Source organism: Planococcus citri, chromosome 2 (assembly GCF_950023065.1).
Source record: "Planococcus citri chromosome 2, ihPlaCitr1.1, whole genome shotgun sequence".
In the NCBI taxonomy this organism is placed as follows: domain Eukaryota; kingdom Metazoa; phylum Arthropoda; class Insecta; order Hemiptera; family Pseudococcidae; genus Planococcus; species Planococcus citri.
This window is the reverse complement of record NC_088678.1, coordinates 76,838,697-76,859,704: the sequence shown is the minus strand read 5'-3', so window position 1 is coordinate 76,859,704 and position 21,008 is coordinate 76,838,697. Positions and strand designations below refer to the sequence as shown.

Below are 21,008 nucleotides of genomic sequence, written 5' to 3'. Positions count from 1 at the left end.
AAACTTATTCTTGGTAAACGGTCCTTCGATTAAAACTTCATCACCAACTTGAAGTTTCTGATTGACTGAAAGAGGTTTTCCACTCACCATAATCGATTTACTTTTATTCAACTGATCTTTCTCACGAACCTTTGCTTCCTCAACGAATGGCCAAAGCATTCCATTACAGATGCATGGGCTGTCTTAGATCCAAGTGCCGATGTCTGGGCTTCTTTCTCCTTGTTTTTGTTGAAACAAGCGCGATCGATGTGGCCAATTTTCTCGCAAAAGTTACAAAAGGCATTAATATGATAACAATCCTCTGGTAAATGACCAGTTTTTGCGCAACAATGACATCTCTTAGAAGTTGAATCATAATCAGAAGTTTCTATCTTACATGCGTATGTCTATCAATTGTTTTTATTATATTGAACAGAAAATGAAACCAACGAAGACTACCAATTTCATTATCTGTCCTATCAGTAACGAAGAGAAGCTCATGTTAACTATTAGGTAACCATAACCCCAAAATGCAAAATGATTTGTTGTCCAAATTGTTCTATACTTCGCTTTTTTCCCATGGTGTTCATAGATATCTCAGCACTGGTCAATCTTTCCACTCATTGGCATTCACCTTCCGTATGGGAATCAGTACTGTCCGTCAAATAGTTTACAGCACTTGCCAAGAAATTTGGGAAACATTTTCAGAAATACACTTGTCTCTACCTACAAAAGAAGATTTTCTACGCATTGCTGATGAATTCTACCGTACCTGGCAATACCCAAATTGCTTGGGCAGCATAGATGGGAAACATATTAGAATAAAGTGCCCTGGCAAAAGCGGCTCGCTTTTTTTCAATTATCGTAAATTTTTTTCAATAGTTTTGCAGGGTGTTGCAGATGCGAAGTATAGATTTGTGTGCGTGGATATAGGGGCGTATGGACACCAAAATGATGCCGGAACATTCCGTCAATCTATGTTTTATGATACAGTGTTTCGAAGACAGGAATGTATTCCTGATCCGAGGCCGTTGCCTGGGACCAACACAGATGCTCCTTTTGTTTTTTTAGGTGACAAAGCCTACCCTCTCCTTCCCAATTTAATGAGACCGTTTCCTAAAGCATCTTTGACCCCCGAAACGAAATATTACAATGATCGGCACTCATCTGCACGTAAGACCATAGAATGCACATTTGGAATTTTAGCTGCGAAGTGGCGTCTGCTGTGGAAACCCATTGAAGTGGAACCGAAGCATGCTGATAACATTGTTAAATGCATGTGTGTTTTACACAACTTAATCATTGATATTGATGGTCCGCCACAAATAGACAGTGGGTCACGTTTATCTACTTCTCAAACCGGAAGGAGAAATCTACATAACAGCTCCGACAGAATCGCCCAGCGAATCAGAGAAATGTTTAAAAATTATTTCCTCAATAATATAGTTAGATAATAAGGCTTTTGACGTATTGCGGGTTGCATATCGGTTTGCCTGAACTTTATCGGTTTGGTGGGCATTCTTATCACTGAGTATCAAAATTTCATATTTTGAGCAATTTTCACAAGGTGTTTTTGAAATGCATAGCTTTTTTTTAGTTTTTCCTTCAATTTTAAACACTGTTAAACCCTGTAATGGAAAAAGATCCTCTCTTCGTCGAGTTTTAAAGAAGTTGACGAAACGTCTTTGAACCTCGACAAAGAGCGGATCTTTTTCCATCTCAGGATTCAACAGTGTTTAAAATTGAAGGAAAAACTAAATAAAAGCTATGCATTTCAAAAACACCTTGTGAAAATTGCTCAAAATATGAAATTCTGATACTCAGTGATAAGAATGCCCACCAAACCGATAAAGTTCAGGCAAACCGATATGCAACCCACAATACGTCAAAAGCCTTATTGATACCGTAGTCGTAATGTAGCTGCTCATGTGAATTTTTGAAAAATTTTCATTTCTGTCAAATAAAGTAGTCTCTTCATAAATAATATAATACAATGTCAATTATTCAGCTTTCTCTGAGCCTACAGTGAAACTTTCAGAACTCTAAGAAAAATCCGGACAACTGCCATCAATCAATACGTTACCTATATCAAACAGATAAAAGAGAACAAGAGAAAACACTTCCCATGAAATTTCAATGATTTCATCCACTATATTTTTATTTATTCTTCAAGTTTTTGAACTACACAATCATAATTCATAATTACAGAAATCAAAATTAAGAATATGTAGATACTTAGTTGCAAACAAATCAGGGACTAATATCTCAAATGCTTAAAAATTAAATTGTTAAAAAAATAAAAAGGAAAAAACGACATATTTAGTATCCATAAAATTGATTTGAAATTCAGAAACATACGCAAAAAAAACTGAAATCGGAAGTGCTTAAACAAACATTACTAAAATGAAGAAAAAAACGACTACATTTAGTAGGTATCCATAAAATTGATTTGAAATTCAGGAACCTATACAAAAACTAAAATTGAAATTGCTTAGAAAAAACATTAATAAAATGAAGGAAAAAAACGACTAATTTAGTACCCATAAAATTGATTTGAAATTCAGGAAAATTTACAAAAAGGACTAAAATCGGAAGTGCTTAAACAAACATCAGTAAAATGATGAAAAAACGACTTATATTCAGTATCTAAAATCTAAAATGAAAAACGAAACAGTGCTTAAACAAACACCAATAAAATGATGAAAAACGACTTATATTATTTAGTATCTAAAATCTAAAACGAAAAACGAAACAGTGCTTAAACGAACACCAATAAAATGATGAGAAAATGACTTCGCATTTAAAAAACGAAAAACGAAACAATGCTTAAACAAATATCAATGGAATGATGAAAAAACGACTTAGTTATATATCTAAAATCTAAAACAAAAAACTAAACAAAGTTACTGCTGTTGCTGCCGTTGCTGGTTTGGATCTGGTGGTGCGTATTTCAGTAACACTTGCTGGAGTTCTATTTTGGCTTGGGACTTCTGTCTTAAAGGCAAGGCTTTGAGCTCTGGAACCAAGCTGAGAAGAAATTGCCGATCTGCATCTTCTAAGTGCTTCTGGCAGAACTCCATTTTTCTGTTCTCTATTTCAAAAAGTTGGCCAAGGGTTCCTGAAGATTTGTTGTTCCTTTTACCTTGACGAGATTGGTGGGAGTTTCTGATTGGTGTCTCATTGAACATACGAGCATCGTGTAAAGCTTCATTTAATTCTTCATCCCGCTCCAATGTTTCGAAATCTGCTACAACAGTTTCTATTATTATCTGACACATTAATTTAAAAAAAAAATTGAATGACTGAGTGCCAATACAAACCTTCATCTTGCTCAGATTCTGACATCAAAGCTTCAAGGTTCTGTGAGGGTGGTGGAACGTAATTGGAACCACTTGGTATGGAGTCTCTCACAGTACTATTCGAAGGAGGAACAGCAGAGGAAGACGAAATTATAACAACATTACTTCCGCGAACTGATGCAACATTTGCCACATTTGGACTGTTTCTATTTGTATCATCTACTGCTGTACGAGGAGAAATAATCACTGATGCAGGTTCTTGTTGAGGTGATTGAGTAGTTCTAGGTACAGGTTGAGTAGTCCTAGGTACAGTTTGAGTAGTTCTAGGTACAGGTTGAGAGTATGATCTCAATGGAGCAGCTGATTGCAAACGTTTAGCATTGGTCACTAAAGGTTGAGAATGTGAACTTCGAACAGATGAAATCATCTGCCGCTTTCTCAGGGACGGATCTAAAAATTGTAAATTTTTATAAAATTTCCAAGTAGGGAAGTACAGATCCCGTAACCCGGCTCCAGATCTTGGTGTATTTGCCAGAAATTCTTTTCTTTTCTCACGATAAGTATCACGTAGCTGTTTCCACATTGCTTTCACTACAGTAACATGGCCTGCAAAAAGAGTTGAGTTTGAGCTGTTTTGGAAATGGAAAATTGCTAGAGTAAACTGAGTGTAGTTGAATGATATGTACTCACGTTTCAGAGTTGCTGCAATTTCTGTCCATTGCTCTGCAATATGAACATTATTGCTGTGGAGAGCATGAGATTTATCATACAACTCCAATTTTGACTCCACCAGGGAGATCAAATTAAATATCCATTCCTCCTCTGCAGCCACTTTTAAAGAACTCCCCTAAGGGAATTCATGATTTCAATAATCAAAAAAACCATCAAATATTAAATATTTTCAATTAAAACTCCGAACTAGTAAGTTTCATCGTAAAAATGAATTAAAGAAGAATGTGCTGGTAATATGAAATTTTTTGGGCTTTCATCTCACATCACATCATCATCGTCATTGTCACTATAAACATGACGTGATGTGAAGATGGATTTTTTCATCCTCATCCGCATCGTCATCGGCATCTCACATCATCAGTATAACCTCCGCCTAATACTAGGACCGTCGACAGAAGTAACATTATTACAACTTGTAAACTTGAAAATTGATTGTTTCACAGTCTTCTGTAGAAGCTGCACAGGCTCGTGCTCAAAAATTAATTGAGATAGATGTAAGGTGCACCGGGGCAAGTCAGAATGATTTTTCGCAATTTCAACTTTGACCAGCTGTTACTCCCCTTCTAATGAACCAATATGGATCAAATTTAATATGTAGGTTCCCATAAGGGTTCTTAATCGATGGTAAAAATTTGAGCGCGATTGACCCAGTAGCTTTCGCTCAGTGGAATAAAATATAAACTGTCCTGACTTACCCCAATTGGGGGAAGTCAGAACGGGCTAAACTTTGCAGAGGCGTAGATCACAAACCGAGCGTCCTAGAAAAATTGCATAAGAACAAAATTGTACAGAATTTAATTCTCTTTGAGATCACTCTCATCAGATTTTCACTAGGACGTACGGTTCGTCCGCTATATGCGAAAAACTAAGAAATAGAAAGTCTGTATTTTAGACCAAATTCAAAATAAGTTCAAAACAACAAAAAAATACAATTGAACCAAAGACATCTAAAATGAAACTAAATCGCGAAAATTTTTATGCCGTGATGAAGTAGGAGTGGTACCCTCAATTCACCTTTAGTGGCACTTTGCCAGATATAAACCTCTAGGCGCTAGAGCAAGTTTTCTAACTTACCCCAAATTCCAACTTCCCCCGGTGCACCTTACATAGATTTAAATTATTATTCTGCTGTCTTAATGGAAAGCATTTGTGTCAGACTTGGATGGAGCATTCGTTGTCTGATGTTTTTCATTAGAGCTCCTCATAGCTGCAGGAGCATTGTCCTTAATCGTCTAGTCTTGGATGGATAGTTACCATGAGATTGTTTGGTCGAGGGACTGTTGGGTCCACAATGTCAGTAAGTTTACATACATTCAGTTCATCAAATAACATTTGCCTCCAGTTTTTATAGCTGTTCCTCTCAGTAAGCTTGTAATTAATAGGTACTTGGAAAAAATGATGACATATTTGGAGCAGAAAACATAATGCCACTAGATGATGGCATCATATAGTTCGTCTGCTAGATATAATTGGTGTTGGATTACTTGAAGTCACTGTAGTGAAACCACTAATTGAAAATTATTATTCTATTACACAGGTTATTATTATTTTAACAAATATAACAACACTTTAACATCTCTAACCAAAATAGTTGAACAAAAATATGAGAATCCTTGATAAGGTAAAAATTGATAGTCATATTTCTACGGTCAAGGACTCCAAACTATCTTTCTTGCGGATGTACAATTTTCTCATTTTAAATTGTAATTAAAATGATATTTTGTTGAAAAGTACGTTTTTCAATCTAATAATTAAACCAATCTGATCTATTAATTAGACCAATCTAATTAATCGATCTAATTAAACTAAAATTTAGTTAAAATTCACATTTTAAAAATAATTCTCATGAAAAAAAAAATAATAAAACATACAAAAAACGCAATTGTTGGAAAATAAAGGGAATGTCTGGTGTATTGGATTTTCTAGTAGATCCTAAATTCCCACATATTGTAGTTATGCAATAATTATTCGGAATCCGCATCATAACAGACATCTGCATCTATGATTGTAGGAGATGGAGAAGCAGAAGGAGGAGATGAGTCCGCCATTAAATCTATAATAGGAGGAATATATCTAGAAGGAAAAAAATGTCATACTATGTAGTGCATCAGCTATAAAAGCAATGCGTGTAGGTAGGTCCAGGTACTTACTGTATAAATTCTATATCCGAATCAGAAAGTGACGATTCGGAATTAACATCCTGCGTTGAATCAATCAAAACAAAGGGAAGGGGTATATATCTGGGGGAAAAATATAGTTGTTATTATCATGTAGAGCTAGAGCATCAGCTGTAAAAGCAATGTGTGTGTGTAAGTCTGTGGGTTAGGTACTCACTAAATGAATTCCGCTGAATCAGAATCACTACTTACTGTCTGATGAAGGCTAAGGCAAAGGCGATGACTATAGTTTTTTGTCAGGTCTATAACAGTAGGAATATATCTGAAAAAAAATTTCATACTATGTAGTGCATCAGCTATAAAAGCAATGCGTGTAGGTCATTTGACATAGCAACTCCTACGCAGAAATTAAACTGAAAAGTTCAAAACAGCAGTTTTCGAGTTTTGTAATTGTTAAATAATAAAATTTATTTATGTATGCATGAATCCGTGAAACGCAGTATATTACCTGATCTGCAATTGGATTACATTTACAGTGTGTTGCTGAAAGTTCAAAACATAAAAAATGGGTCAAAGACAAAAATTGTTCAAAGCTCAGATCGAGTTTCATTTATTAATTTTTTTGAATTAAATTCAAAACATTTACATTGATTTTACCATGTACATTTTTTTACGTACAATAACTATGCGGGGTCAAACCGGTGAGCGTCATGCCGGATTCCACATTGATGCTTTTTTTATTTTGTCATTAATACTGAAAAAAAAATACAATACTGAAAAAAAAATACAATCTCGAGAATATATTAATTGACAGTTGACACATTGGTTACACGATAATATTTCAAGCACAATTTGGAATTTTCTATCTCCCCGCGCCTCATCCCCCCTCCCACCTCTACAAAAAAAACTAACTCTAGATTCGAACTCTACGACCTCGAAAACACATCAATCGACATACTACACAATAATACTTAATTGGAAACGATTTCAAACCGTTTTGGGAGATTCTGGAGCCTCCAGCACATTTTTGAAGCTTGCAATTTCTACAAAATTTCATCAAATGGAGTTTAAAAGCCGAAATAGCGTATTGAAATTAGTTTACAGAATGAATTTCTGCTTTCCAACTGCTTTTGATAAAATTTTGTGGAAATTTCAAGTTTCAAAAATCTACTGGAGTCTCCAAGAATTTTCAAAAACGGTTTGAAATAGGCGGTGGTATTTTTTCAAATTGTGCCTTTTACTAAAATGATGAAAAAATATTATACAGTAAACTTCGCTTATTATTATAAAGGTTAATGTTATAAATCGCTTTATGTTATTAAAATCGTCTGGTCCCAGCCTTTTATATCCCATTACATTTCAATTGGTTTATGTTATAAGTCGCTTAATGTTATTAAAATGGGCTGGGACAAACGTTATAACATTAAGCGAAGTTTACTGTAGTTTGGTAAAGTGGTGGGTATTGCGAAATATAATCATTCCAGTGATGATTAAGAAAGTCACTATTATTGTAAACGTCACAGTAGTGTGAATTTCCATGGTTTGGTAAGGTATATGTACTTGATCTGAAAAATCATATACTTAAACATAATTAATGTGTACATTTTTCAACTTTCTATGTAAATACAGTTAGTGCCGAAAATATTCGGTTTGAATTTAGCGTCATTGTTTTTCGTTGCCTGCTCGCGTAATTATAACGATCGGTCAAAAGTAATTAGTGATTCTGAAAGCTCAAATCTTCCTCTTTCAGAATCACTATTCACTTTTGCCCGTTTGTGCTTTTAACCGGGAGAAAAATGAATATTCGTAAAACAAGTCAAAAATAGGCGTTCCAAAAATATTCGGTTTCAATAAAAAAACAAAACAAATAATGATACGCTCCGGGAAAAAGTACAATGCGTCGGCAAAGGTCAAGTCGGAGATATTCAAAATACAAATACAGCGCATCTTTACGAACATTTCAAGACAAACCGTGCCCAAAAATGTTGAAAATTGCCGAATTTATTCAACTTAGAAGTTGAAGTATTGAAAAAGTTCATTTCGACATGAAATGACATGTTATCCGGGGTAATTTTTCGCGTAGAATTCGATGCTGCAGTCCAAATTTTTGTAAAACCAACTTGAGTACGCTTATTTTTGAAAAATTGTCTAAAATCTCACCGAAATAAACATGAGAAAATTTTCAGTCTTTTAGTTTTTCGCATATACAGGACGAACTGCACGTCCTACCAAAAATCTGTTACAGTGATCTGAAAGAGAATTGAATTTTCTACAATTTCGTTCATGAAATTTTTTGCTAGGACGCTTCCTTTCATAACTGTAGATCTTTGAAGTTGGAGTAACGAAAAATTGATCTTAAAGTTGATCTTTGTATGAGACCAACTTTTCGTTACTCCAACTTCAAAGATCTACAGTTTTGAAACAAAGCATCCTAGCAAAAAATTTCATGAACGAAATTGTAGAAAATTCAATTCTCTTTCAGATCACCGTAACAGATTTTTGCTGGTACGTACAGTTCGTCCGGCATATGCGAAAAACTAAAAGACTGAAAATTTTATCATGTTCATTTCGGTGAGCTTTTATACAATTTTTCGAGAATAAACGTACTCAAGTTGGTTTTACAAAAACTTAGACTGCAGCATCGAATTCTACGCGAAAAATTACCCCGGGAAACGTGTCATTTCATGTCGAAATGAACTATTTCAACACTTCAACATCAAAGTTGAATAAATTCGGTAATTTTCAACATTTCTGAGCACGGTTTGTCTTGAAATGTGCGTAATGTGTGCCGTATTTGTAGTGTGAATATCTCCGACTTGACCTTTACCGACGTATTGTACTTTTTCCCGGAGCGTATCATTATTTGTTTTGTTTTTTTATTGAAACCGAATATTTTTGGAACGCCTATTTTTGACTTGTTTTACGAATATTCATTTTTCTCCCAGTTAAAAGCACAAACGGGCAAAAGTGAATAGTGATTCTGAAAGAGGAAGATTTGAGCTTTCAGAATCACTAATTACTTTTGACCGATCGTTATAATTACGCGAGCAGGCAACGAAAAACAATGACGCTAAATTCAAACCGAATATTTTCGGCACTAACTGTACCTACATAAGTATTGACGATTTTATATGTGTAGAAGTACCAAAACATTTTCCAGTGTCGCTGTTTCAAATGTGCAATTTTTAGTTTGATAAAACTTAATAGTTAATGGTACCCCAATTTAACATGCTTCATAAGAAATGAAATTGATAACTTTAAAATTCAATGACAGAAAGTGTAAAACTTTAAAACTGAAATTCTTCTGCGTTAAAATTAAAATGATAATTTCTTTAAATTAATAATGAAAATGTTACAGAAAGCGTAAAACTTTAAAAGAGAAATTTTTTTATGTGAAAATTAAAACAAAAGTTTCTTTAAAGTAATAATGGAAATGTTAATGATTTTGGAGGTACTGGGCTATCCTATCACGGGTTAGTTTTGCTGCAGCAGGAGGATTATTCATCCTTCCCGCGAAATGCATGTTGTTTTGTTGTACCATGTTGTTGCAGTAGGTCTCCTGGACCATGTATCTGTAATCTAGATCAGAATGACCGTTTCTCGGTCGAATGAAATTATGCAGTATGCACACTGCCTTTATGTACGCTAAGCAGCCTTCAGAGTGCCTTGTATGCATTTTGAAAAGATAGAGAACTTTCGCACCATAATACCAAACACACATTCTATGGTCTTTCGGGCTCTGCTTAGCCTCTTATTAAAAAGATAAAGTTGATGCTTTTGATGATGAAGATGATTTCGCTGATTCTACAGTGTTATTCGTACTAGATGGATCATCTTTGTTCTGCTCAATAAGCAGTTTTTCTTGTTCGTTTTCTGGCAAACATTCGATTTGGGATGACCTGAAATGGCCAATTAACAGTTGAATTGATACAATTATGTATGTTACAATAATTGAAGAGAAAAACGTCAAATGGTTAGGAGTGCTCACATAGCCATAGTTCGGCATCCGTTCATTCCAATCACGTAACGAGGATTTGTGTTATCCTTATATTGAAATAGCTCATCTAACATTATGAAAATTAAATAATATAACCACAGTTATGAATTACGAATACGTTTCTTCATGTTAAATTAATAGAAAAGAAAATACATACGATTCCAATTCGCAATCCATCCTATTCCGACCAGTTTTGTTATTATGCTTCTTTGAATTTAACCATTTCCTTTTTAATGCTTTGAGTTTATCCTCACACTGGCTTGCACTGAATTTATGGCGATGTTTCCTCATTGATTCAGAAATGGACTGCCACATCTTTTTCACTTTCTTAAATTGCCCTTCACCTAATGAAACCATCGTTTCTCTGTACAGGTTGACTATAGAAGTTTGCTTTGAGGTAGAGTCAAACGAGCACGGTCCTATTTAAATTTAAAAAATGAATTATTGAACATCAAACGAGATAGATTTACAGACTAGAAAGACATTGGTTGATGAATCGTTTTTTAAGTTACCTCATCAGAACTGTATTCATTTTCTGAACATTCTCAACTAACTTGGGCTCGTTCAAAGGATTCACCATCGCTATGATCACCGGATGCCGCAGCAGATGGAACAGAGTTCAAGTTTATATTATTTAAAGAAGATAATTTTAAAAAATAAATTTGATTATAATTATAATTATTGATCCTATAATGACATGAAGTATATGAAATGAAGTTGATGTAAAAAAAATTGATATTAAAATTGAATTATTAATATTAAATTGTAATATTTTGTATTCAAATAATTGAATAATAATAAAGTATAAACTTAAAATAATTGTTAAATTAATATATTATGATCACCAGATGCCGCTGCAGACTGAACGGAGTTGGCTGTCTGCTTATTACCATTTCTTCTAACTATTAAATCCATAGGAGTTCTACAACAGTGCATGTAATTGTAAAGTAACAGTAAGATGAATTAGATATTACTTTAGTGAGTTTATAAACAATCACTTAATACTTACAAATCATTAATATTGACGTTGAATTTATTTTTACCAACAGATGTGCACTTTGAGGAATACGTTTTTCCATATATAAAAAAACACAATATGTTTAATTGAGTTTACTTCTTAATAAGAATGGTATATGTTCCAACGATACGTACCATGTTTATTTCTCAGATACACAATATTCCCTATTACTTGTAAAACTTCAAAATTTAAGGTATCCATTGCTATTAATAATTTTCAACATAATTAAAAGGAAAACAACAAAACATTTATCAGTAGCCGGCACCTTTACTGCTGTTTACAACGTGCAAAAAGTGTTGCTCTAAAATTACACCCGGTTTCACTGACGATAAACACGAACACAATCAGTGCCTCGTTCGTTTTTACTCCGCTCTCCATTTTTTACCCCAGAGCGTTAGTGAATGTTTACTTCAAAACTTACCTGGGTCAGAAAGTGTAAGATAGTGTAAACAAAACGAGCATAGCTACTAAAGGTAGAGCGTCGGATTCCAGAGACTGCAACACACAAACTAAACCAGGTAACATGCCGCGGTAGCGGGTATGGTTTGTAATGCGTTGTGTCGTTGTAAACTGCTGCAACTTTTAAACAAGATCGAGGACCCCCTTATTTTCTTATGCCATTTTGTAGAGAATTTTCTCCTCTTTCCAATGGTGTAAATTTTTTTGAAATCCTCATAACTTTTAATGGAGAAAATCGCGATTTTTCGATCTGTAAGAGGTAGCTAGACTGAGGTTGTGAGGTTACTGGTTTGTCTACTTTATACTTTGAGGCGCCGTAACTTTTGAACCAGATCGGGAACCCTATCATTTTATGGTGTCTTTTTGTAGAGAAATTTACGCCCTTTCCAATGATATAACAATTTTTAAAATCCCCAAAATTTTTCATCAAGAAAATTGCGATTTTACGAGATGAAAAATTTAGCTACTTGCTATGGACACGGTCTATTTTCTACTTCAAAGAATCAGAACTTTCAAACCAGATCGCGGACCTCATCATTTTATGGTGTCATTTTGTGCAGAATTTCATGTGCTTTCTGATGATATAAAATTTTTTAAAATCCTCAAAATTCCTCATCGAGAAAAATGCAATTTTACGAGTTGAAAAAGGCCATATGGCTTTTTTTCAAGCTTTTTCATCTCGTAAAATCGCAATTTTCTTGATGAAAAATGTTGGGGATTTTAAAAATTGTTATATCATTGGAAAGGGCGTAAATTTCTCTACAAAAAGACACCATAAAATGATAGGGTTCCCGATCTGGTTCAAAAGTTACGGCGCCTCAAAGTAAAGTAGACAAACCAGTAACCTCAGTCTAGCTACCTCTTACAGATCGAAAAATCGCGATTTTCTCCATTAAAAGTTATGAGGATTTCAAAAAAATTTACACCATTGGAAAGAGGAGAAAATTCTCTACAAAATGGCATAAGAAAATAAGGGGGTCCTCGATCTTGTTTAAAAGTTGCAGCAGTTTACAACGACACAACGCATTACAAACCATACCCGCTACCGCGGCATGTTACCTGGTTTAGTTTGTGTGTTGCAGTCTCTGGAATCCGACGCTCTACTACTAAAGGTAGAAATAAAATATGCGCCTTGTTACAATCTATCAAAGAGGGTGTGGCCATGAAAGCCAGAAACGACTTGAACTGGTTGGGTTTTACCAACTCATACAACACATCGCCTAGATAGGTATGTAATAGTGCTATTGTTTATTTGCTTAAGGTCCAGTTTATTGTTTTGTGTGCATCTTATTTTAAAAACCAATGTGTAAAAAATTATGATGTGATATTCCTCTAATAAACTTGCCCCACCACGCTAAAAAAAAAAAAAAAAAAAAAAGGTAACAATAACTACACAAATAGGTGTGAAATATATATGAATTTACAGGAAATGAAAAAGTGCATATTTTACACAAACAGCGTGTGTGTACATAATAACTACAGGGTGCCCAGAAATATCGAGCACCCCTAAGAAAGTTTTCTACTAAAATCCTATGGTTGGTCACAGTGAATAATAATAATGATAGCACATGATTGGTTGTTGGATTGGAGAGATAACATTCCACCAATCATATGCATCTATTTCACGTTGCCAACCTATATTTTTAATGAAAAAATTTCTTAGGGGTGCTCGATATTTCTGGGCACCCTGTACCATCCTCTTCTTTCACAACAATGATAGGAACGATGCTGATATTGCTGATCGATGAAAAAACAATAAGAAACGATGAAAATCGATGAAAACGATTTCTTGAGGGAATAAAACACCCTGGGTAGCGGGTATGGAGGTCCTTCGATGCGATTATTCAGATATCAGAGCTCACAGGAACGATGAAAATGATCCATGATGATTTGTTGAGCTGTATAACGAGCTCACTCACAAGTTTCAGTATTCCAAGCGCTTTCACGTAGCGTTGAGTACCTGACAGGTGGTACATTTATTCGGGAATAACAGAGGTAGAACCTGTCTCTTCCAAAAATGAAATATATACAGATACTCGTTAACACAACAAAAATTATTATCAAGATCACAAACAATGTGAATTTTCCTTCGGTTTGTGGAGGTTCGGAAGACGCAATGAAATCTGTTTCTTGATCTACTTCATCAGATTGAAGAGGTGGGGAAGTTTCATTTCGATAATTGAACTCCATATCTTCTTCATCATATTGAGACATTTCCCCGTATTCCTCTGCATTCGAATCAGGCCCATGTCGAATAAAGAGATTATTGCACCACTTCTGTCTACTCAAAGATGTGGTATTGTCACATTGTACTAGACATGTAAAATTTAAAAATCCTTCATCTGAGGATGGTCGGAGTAAACATAGACCTTCACAGCCTGAATTCAGGCAAGGATTTGATATCTGTGAAAAATGAACAAACAAGAGTACATCAGTATCCTTTAAACTTTAGATACAAGTTTGTAGATATTCTATTTTGGAGACTTGTAAGTACTAAGGTGGAGCAGAAAAATTTTTTGGAGAAGAAACTGTCTTTTGGGTTTAATAGTACTCATTTTTTCCAAAGACAGGTAGCACTTAAAAGGTGTGATTTGTTTCTGCTCTACCCTACTAAGTAAGATATTAAATAAGTATACGTATCTAGTAGTAGGTTAGGTACTCACTTTATTGCGTTGTAAAACCGGGTTAAATCCGTATAAATATCTGACGACTGTGGTATTGTAGTCTGTGGTAATTATTTCAGTTGAATTGTAAAAATTCATTAAAATTTTGTTTTTGTTTTCTTCTGTCCAAAACAAATTACTTTCGAATCCGCTTATGGTGAAAACATTGAACTGCGAACTTTGAAATACTTTCTGAAATTGACCTCTCGTATTAGCATTTAATTTGATTAATAGTGCCTGTATTTAGGTAAATTTAAAGTTACCTTCCAATTTTTGCCATCAAACCCTATGCTTTGAATTTCTCCGAGATCGGAATCCATCCAGAAAACCTTCTCCGAGGTTTCATCTACAGTTAACGAAATTGGATGGGTTATGCCTCCTTGGTATAATGATGTTAAATTTGATCCATCCATTGATGCTTTCAGGATTTCGGAATCGTGATATAGAGGGTCTACAGCTCCCTTGGTAGTGAATAACAACCTGTAAAAATCATTTTGTATTATTCTAGGTATCTGTAGGTATGAGCTCATAAGATAGATAAAATTGAAATAGGTACCTACCCCGAACGTGGAGCTAATCCGATATGGCACAAATCAGCCTCACTAAGAGACATAACTCTCGTGCAAAATTTGCCATCTTTTGAACAAACGCCAATGAACCGATTAGTTGAAAAATATATGTTACCAGTTATCCAATCGATGTCGATGGTGTGAATCCTAGCTGAATCCTTATCTAAATAAGTGAAATTGTAGAATCATATTCACGTTCCTCTATCTAACTAATATTTAGGTGAATGTCAACTTACATGTGGTATTAACCCATCTGGTACCTTCTCGATTTATTTTTTTTTGCCTTAAATACCGCGTGAATTTTCTATTGATTGAATATTTTATAGAGGTTTTGGAAAAAAATTCATAAATAATCATCGGCTCATTCAAAATTGATGATTTTATACTTTTTGAAAAACCGAAAGTTCAAAGAATCCAAAAACTGAGGTACATTGAAGAAAAACCGAAGCTATCAACCCTTTTTGGGGCATTGAAAGGGGGGTTGGAAAAAATGGAAATTCTGGTCGAAACTTTTGGGGTGAATAGCAGGTTTTTGAGAATATACGTATTTTTGTTTTTTTACAGATTCCGAATCTCCACTCTCTCCCCTGTCTAACAATGCCTCACACTTTATGTCCCGGGGCGTTTGAAGCTCCAAAATATCAATTTTGGAAAATTCAATAGGTGGATAGCATGCCAATAATTTCGAAATATTTCCCTTTGGTACTTATTTATGGTAATCTTCGCCGCTATGAAACTTGGCTCAAAACTAATTTCACAGTTTGAAAGGGCATCCAAAGCTGATTCAAAAACGTTCATAAAGTTTTTCAAAAGTCCAAAGTTGAACTTTCATTGAAAGTTCAAATTTCAAAATGGCGCCGTAAGTGCGAGCTATGATTCAAAATTACGCAAAAAATCACCACAGATGTAACTTTTTATGCTGTTTCGGAATATATTGTTTTCAAAATGGGCACTTTCAATTGGGGGGGAAAATTGCCCCCCTCAAAATTTGGGTCCAAAATTCAAAAAAAAAAGTATGGGCGTGTACTATATCAACTATTATGTTTTCGGAGGTGCTAAACACGAATATGACCTTGGTTTTTCGATTGTGCTTCATCTGAAGCCCCCGCACCCCCTTACCCTGAAAGGGTCAAATTCCAAAAAAATGGTTTGTGTAATGCGATACATGAAATAGCACGTTTTTGGAGGTGCTGAACACGAATATGACCTTGGTTTTTCGATTGCGCTTCATCTGAAGCCCACAGTACCCCCTCCCCTCGAAAGGGTCAAATTCCAAAAAAAATGTTTTGGGTAACGCGATACATGAAATGGCACGTTTTTGGAGGTGCTAAACACGAATATCAGACTTGTTTTTAGATTGGACGTCACCTAAAGCCCCCAGTGCCCCATTTTATTTTTATTCAAAATTTGACTCAAAGGGGGGGGAGCATGGGACCTCAAATGAGTCCCAATCAAAAAACGAAGGTCATATTCGTGTTCAGCACTTCCAAAAACGTGCCATTTCATGTGCGTAACACAGCCCATTTTTTTGGAATTTGACCCTTACAAGGGGAGGGGGTGCTGGGGGCTTCAAATGAAGCTCAATCGAAAAACCAAGGTCATATTCGTGTTCAACACCTCTGAAAACATGACAGTTGATATACTACACGACCCTACTTTCTTTGAATTTTGGACCCAAATTTGAGGGGGGCAATTTCCCCCCAGTTGAAAGTGCCCATTTTGAAAACAATATATTCCAAAACAGCATAAAAAGTTACATCTATGGTGATTTTTTGAGTAACTTTGAATCATAGCTCGCACTTACGGCGCCATTTTGAAATTTGAACTTTCACTGAAAGTTCAACTTTGAACTTTTATAAAATTTTTATGAACTTTTACATGAACGTTTTTGAATCAAATTTGGATGCCATTTGGAACTGTGAAATTATTTTCGAGTCAATAAGTTTTCTAGCGGAAAAGTTATGAGCCCCCGAAGTGGAATACTTCAGGAAATCGCTAAAGCAAAATAAAACCTCCCCACTGGGCCCTCGAGAGGGTTGGGGGGATTATTGGCGTTTTTTTTTCAAGTAGTTGGGTGGGTAGGTTATGTGAAAAAAATTTGAACAAAATCGAAAGACATGGGGTCAAAATATGGGTCAAATTGAAATGGAATGACCCCTGGACGAGTATACTCGTCATTGGTACAAAGGGCCATGTACTAGTTGGACGAGTATACTCGTCCGCGGTACCGAATGGGTTAATGATCAGATCCGTCTCACCAGTCCGAATTGAAGATTTGTACACATAACCTTTATTTTTTTTATCCTCTATACCATAATACAAATAATCACCAGCTGCGGCTAAACATGTGCACTGGACATCTTTCCGGATCACACGGGTCTCATTGGCAGTGAAATTTAATAATTTTATCTCCTTTGAAGTAGAATACAGAAGAAGATTTTCATAAGATACTGGAAAAAACGATACAAATTAATACAATAAACTATCTAATCAGCTAAAAACCTTGTAGATGCTCTTACCATGGCTAACGCATTCTTTTCCCTTGGTTCCAGGCTTCCCTCGATAATTTTCTTTACACGAGCATCGTTCTATTCCTTCATACATGACGCATTTTTGATCACAAACCGTGTCTGGACCACATTCTTGAAGATCTAGAGGCAAATGCAAGGTTTATTTTGTATAAGAAAGGCGAAATGAGGTGAAGATTTTTGTGTGAGGATTGTTTTATTTGTACGTTCACATGTACCTACCTAATGAGCTGTTTTGGCGAGTATTGTTGTTACTCAAACACGTGGAGCCACGTGGAGAAGGATAACACAAATGATGACACGATCGACATAGAATTTCGTCTGCAGAGTGATTTCCAGGTTAATTTAATTCATATTACTTTGAAAAAGACGTATACTAGGTATGGAACAAAACTCTCACTATATTCCCAACATAGGTCACTTTCATCTGAACAGTCAAAGCAATCGCATTCGTCGTTACACGTATCTGATAACTTGATGCATTTTCGCTTATCTTCGCACAAGAATCGGCCATTGTGGACTGAACAGTCGACTGAATCTGTTTAAATAGCATCCATAAAATGAAAAAAGATTAATAGGTGGGTAAGTCAGGTAGGTAGGTACTTGATAAATAGCTGACCTGTACACAAAAATACCTTAGTTTACCACAAGTTACTACCCTATGTACATATATTTGGATTCAGCGCGAAAAATGCTGTAATTAGACACCAACTTTAGCCATCAGTTATCTCAGCCGAAAGTTCAGAAAAGTTATAAACTTTCGAGCTTTCACTGAGTCTTGAAGCTGCAGCTGCGGATCGGCAAACCGAGTGTTTTCAAAATAGGGGTAGATATATGGTGCTTTCAAACCGTTTTGGATGCTCCAGCAGCATTCTGGAAATTCGAATTTTCCGAATTTTCAATTAAAAATAAAACAGTTTTGAACAGAGTGACTGATCGTGATTGTTTTTTGCTTCTCAAAATACAAAATTTTCGAAAGCTTTTGCCCTCGCTTCGCTAGGGCTTGTTTGCCTTTCTTCTCTATTAAAATGTCTTTAAAAAAATGAAAATAAAAATAATAACCTATAATTTTGAAAACAAAATATTTCTCACTTGAAGTATATATTTTTTTTACTTCTGCAGAAGGAATTTCGGCTTTCCAACTGCAACCGATGAAATTTAGTGGGAATTTCGAGTTTCAAAAATCTGCCGAAGGCTCCAGCCTCCAGAACTATTCAAAACGGTTTGAAACAGTTTCCAATCGATTTGTCAGGTGGATATCCTAAATTCAGCTTTCTATAGGTCAATTTGGCGAAATTTTGATCATAACATTCCGTTTGAACGTTCCTTTTTACGTATCTGTTGAAAAAGTTGAAAACCCCCTTTCACTCAATGAAATGAATTCCTCACAAAAAAAAATCAAAATTCGAAAAGATTAAAAAAATGTACAAATTTTTATGTTTTTGTTGTGAGTGTAATTTTTATCAATTTGTTCATGAATTAATACGTCAGAAAGAGGTCAAAATAACACAACTGAATAAATTTAAACATTTTTTGATAATTGAATTGAATTTGAAAATTAAATTTTCTCGAATTTTGATTTTTTGTGCGAAGTTTATTTCATTGAGTGAAAATGTTTTTTCAACTTTTTCAACAGATACGTAAAAATAGGCGTCAAATGGGTCAACTTCACACTATAAAAACCTTTTTTCATGTTTTAAATAAAAAAATCACATTTTTTTGCAAACTTTCAATTTTTTAAAATAGATTTTGCAACATGGTACCATCTCAATTTTTTAATATGTTGTTCAGCTTGAAAAACTGTCTATAATATATTTTTTTCAGAATTTTTTAGAGTCTGAACGATATACGAATAAAAGTGGCAACACTGATTTTTATGTTATCACCAAAAAGCCTTTCAAAACCCCTAACTATGAGAAAAGGTTCCATTTTGGTAGGTATCGCGATCATCGAGTAATCCACTGCTGAAATGGATGATATTTTAGGATCAATGAAAACTTTGACACACCCTGGCTGCCTTTAAAAATGGGCTGAAGGGCTGCGATTTGCGCCATTGGCCATCCCTTCGGAAGGTCTTTCCACAGGAAAAATTTCAAAAAAGAATCGTCAACCCCCCCACCACTTCTTGGTCCAATTGACGTGGAATGACCCTTCTCTAAAGCTTAACTAGATGATATTTTTTTGTAACATTGAGCCATAATTCCAGTCTTTTTCCCTCAAGAAAAGCACAATAAATTTTGCCCTATTTTTTATCGAGACAGATCTATTTCTAGACTCTTGAAAAAAATGATTATTGACTTTATGTACCTACTTATAACTAATCGTTTTCTCATTCCTATTCTTTCATTTTAGAGAAGCAAAGGTCAACATCATTAGGTATACTAAATACAACAGAGAAAGTGAAAAATGAACAAAGGCATGGGACAAAGTTCTTAACCACGTCGAAGTGTCAAACAATAGGTTCTATTGTCCGCACCCCCGTCATGCTCTCTCCTACCAACATGTACTCGTATGTATGAATACTGCTTGAAAAAACTGCTTTACCTTGGATGCATAATGTATTCTCGGATGCATATTATTGCTATTACTGTTGTAATCCCTAATGATGGAAACGCTAAAAAAAAAGAACGTTCAAACGGAATGTTACGATCAAAGTTTCGCCAAATTGAACTAGAAAACTGAATTTAGGATTTCGACCTGACAAATTGATTGGAAACGGTTTCAAACCGTTTTGAACAGTTCTGGAGCCTCTGGCAGATGTTTGAAACTTGAAATATAGCTGGAAATCCGAAATTTATTCTGCAAGCCAATTTAAATAGCCTACGAAGTCGACCGCAATTGATTCATTTCGTTCACTTTTAAGGAAAAAATATTTAGGTCATTTTACCCTGTCTTATCGGTGAATGTTCGTCTTCGGTGTTCTTTCCATCGACATGTTTGTTTTCTTCGCCAGGTAGGTTCGATCTGCGTAAAACATGGCACGAATAATTAATTTTTCCAAAGTTCTGGAAGTAACTTGAAAATTACCCAACACTGTCAGCCATTTTAAATTATATTTACCGAGAAAGATTCTTCACACACTCGACATTTGAAATTACAACACAAAATAGACAAAATATCACTAAAAATCTCATCAATGGCGAGAAAGGCCAAAATTTTGAACGGATTTTGCTACACATACTTGATAACCGTGAAATTAAATTGTTTAATTGAACACTTGGAAATTTTTATAAAATGTAGATGCGACCCTATCAAAATCAAATTAAGGTTCGTTTATCTCACACGTGTGGAAAACGAAGACTTGAAGCGCGCGACCATCGTTTAAGCACCAAAATGAATGGTGATATTCAAGAAGGACCCATCGCCAAAAAACCGGTTTTAAGAAAGACACATTTTTATGTTTCAGTGTTGCACTACTTTGGTTTACAATGATATCGCGAGTTCCGGTTTGTATTGTTGAACAGAAACATCTTTCCAGTATCCAGTGTTGCCATTTTGGCATAATTATGCTAAATTTATCATAAATCAAGTTCATTTAGCATTGAGATTTTCCATGATTTTCAAATCTAGCATTTAGCATAATGGTTACCTAGCATAATTCCTTTTCATTTTGGCATAATTATCTAAAATCTGGCATACTTTTTTTT

The 21,008-nt window shown here is 34.9% G+C and overlaps 3 protein-coding genes and 1 long non-coding RNA gene across 5 annotated transcripts; 1 reads left to right on the top strand and 3 right to left on the bottom strand.

Moving 5' to 3' along the window:
* The first annotated feature begins 501 nt into the window (after positions 1 to 501).
* LOC135834190 (uncharacterized) lies at positions 502 to 1,433 on the top strand. The gene has a single exon (XM_065348029.1). It carries the CDS (start codon positions 510 to 512, stop codon positions 1,431 to 1,433), a length of 924 nt encoding a protein of 307 aa, XP_065204101.1. The 5' UTR covers positions 502 to 509.
* A 474-nt stretch (positions 1,434 to 1,907) lies between these two features.
* Positions 1,908 to 4,457, bottom strand: LOC135837818 (PDZ and LIM domain protein Zasp-like). 2 transcript variants are annotated; one of them, XM_065353210.1, is made up of 3 exons: positions 3,969 to 4,457; positions 3,300 to 3,884; positions 1,908 to 3,226 (listed from the first exon to the last, which is right to left on the bottom strand). In XM_065353210.1, the coding sequence occupies exons 2-3, from the start codon at positions 3,859 to 3,861 to the stop codon at positions 2,883 to 2,885; spliced, it is 906 nt and encodes a 301-aa protein (XP_065209282.1). In that variant the 5' UTR covers positions 3,862 to 3,884; positions 3,969 to 4,457; the 3' UTR covers positions 1,908 to 2,882. The 2 variants fall into 2 exon arrangements, with proteins under 2 accessions (XP_065209282.1, XP_065209283.1); XM_065353211.1 differs by having other exon boundaries at positions 1,908 to 3,223; positions 3,969 to 4,430.
* A 2,253-nt stretch (positions 4,458 to 6,710) lies between these two features.
* Positions 6,711 to 10,643, bottom strand: LOC135837817 (uncharacterized). Its single transcript, XR_010557257.1, has 3 exons — positions 10,282 to 10,643; positions 10,116 to 10,191; positions 6,711 to 10,026 (listed from the first exon to the last, which is right to left on the bottom strand). It is a non-coding gene; the product is annotated as an uncharacterized LOC135837817 (long non-coding RNA).
* A 1,853-nt stretch (positions 10,644 to 12,496) lies between these two features.
* On the bottom strand, positions 12,497 to 20,754 carry LOC135837816 (vitellogenin receptor Yl-like). The gene is made up of 10 exons (XM_065353209.1): positions 20,422 to 20,754; positions 20,249 to 20,325; positions 17,762 to 17,899; positions 17,584 to 17,682; positions 17,353 to 17,484; positions 17,164 to 17,283; positions 14,825 to 14,996; positions 14,528 to 14,744; positions 14,265 to 14,456; positions 12,497 to 14,004 (listed from the first exon to the last, which is right to left on the bottom strand). The coding sequence occupies exons 1-10, from the start codon at positions 20,538 to 20,540 to the stop codon at positions 13,513 to 13,515; spliced, it is 1,758 nt and encodes a 585-aa protein (XP_065209281.1). The 5' UTR covers positions 20,541 to 20,754; the 3' UTR covers positions 12,497 to 13,512.
* Between the last annotated feature and the right edge of the window lie 254 nt (positions 20,755 to 21,008).

What these genes read in the sequence shown, in the direction of transcription:
- LOC135837818 (XM_065353210.1), bottom strand. Translation starts at nt 3,861, where the DNA reads ATGTGGAAACAGCTACGTGATACTTATCGTGAGAAAAGAAAAGAATTT. An exon ending in AGAATCTGAGCAAGATGAAG is followed by an intron (nt 3,227 to 3,299) that starts GTTTGTATTGGC and finishes AAACTGTTGTAG; the next exon opens with CAGATTTCGAAACATTGGAG.
- LOC135837816 (XM_065353209.1), bottom strand. Translation starts at nt 20,540, where the DNA reads ATGTGTAGCAAAATCCGTTCAAAATTTTGGCCTTTCTCGCCATTGATG. An exon ending in ACATTCACCGATAAGACAGG is followed by an intron (nt 17,900 to 20,248) that starts GTAAAATGACCT and finishes CTATTTAAACAG; the next exon opens with ATTCAGTCGACTGTTCAGTC. An exon ending in AAAAGAATGCGTTAGCCATG is followed by an intron (nt 17,284 to 17,352) that starts GTAAGAGCATCT and finishes CGTTTTTTCCAG; the next exon opens with TATCTTATGAAAATCTTCTT.
- LOC135834190 (XM_065348029.1), top strand. Translation starts at nt 510, where the DNA reads ATGCAAAATGATTTGTTGTCCAAATTGTTCTATACTTCGCTTTTTTCC.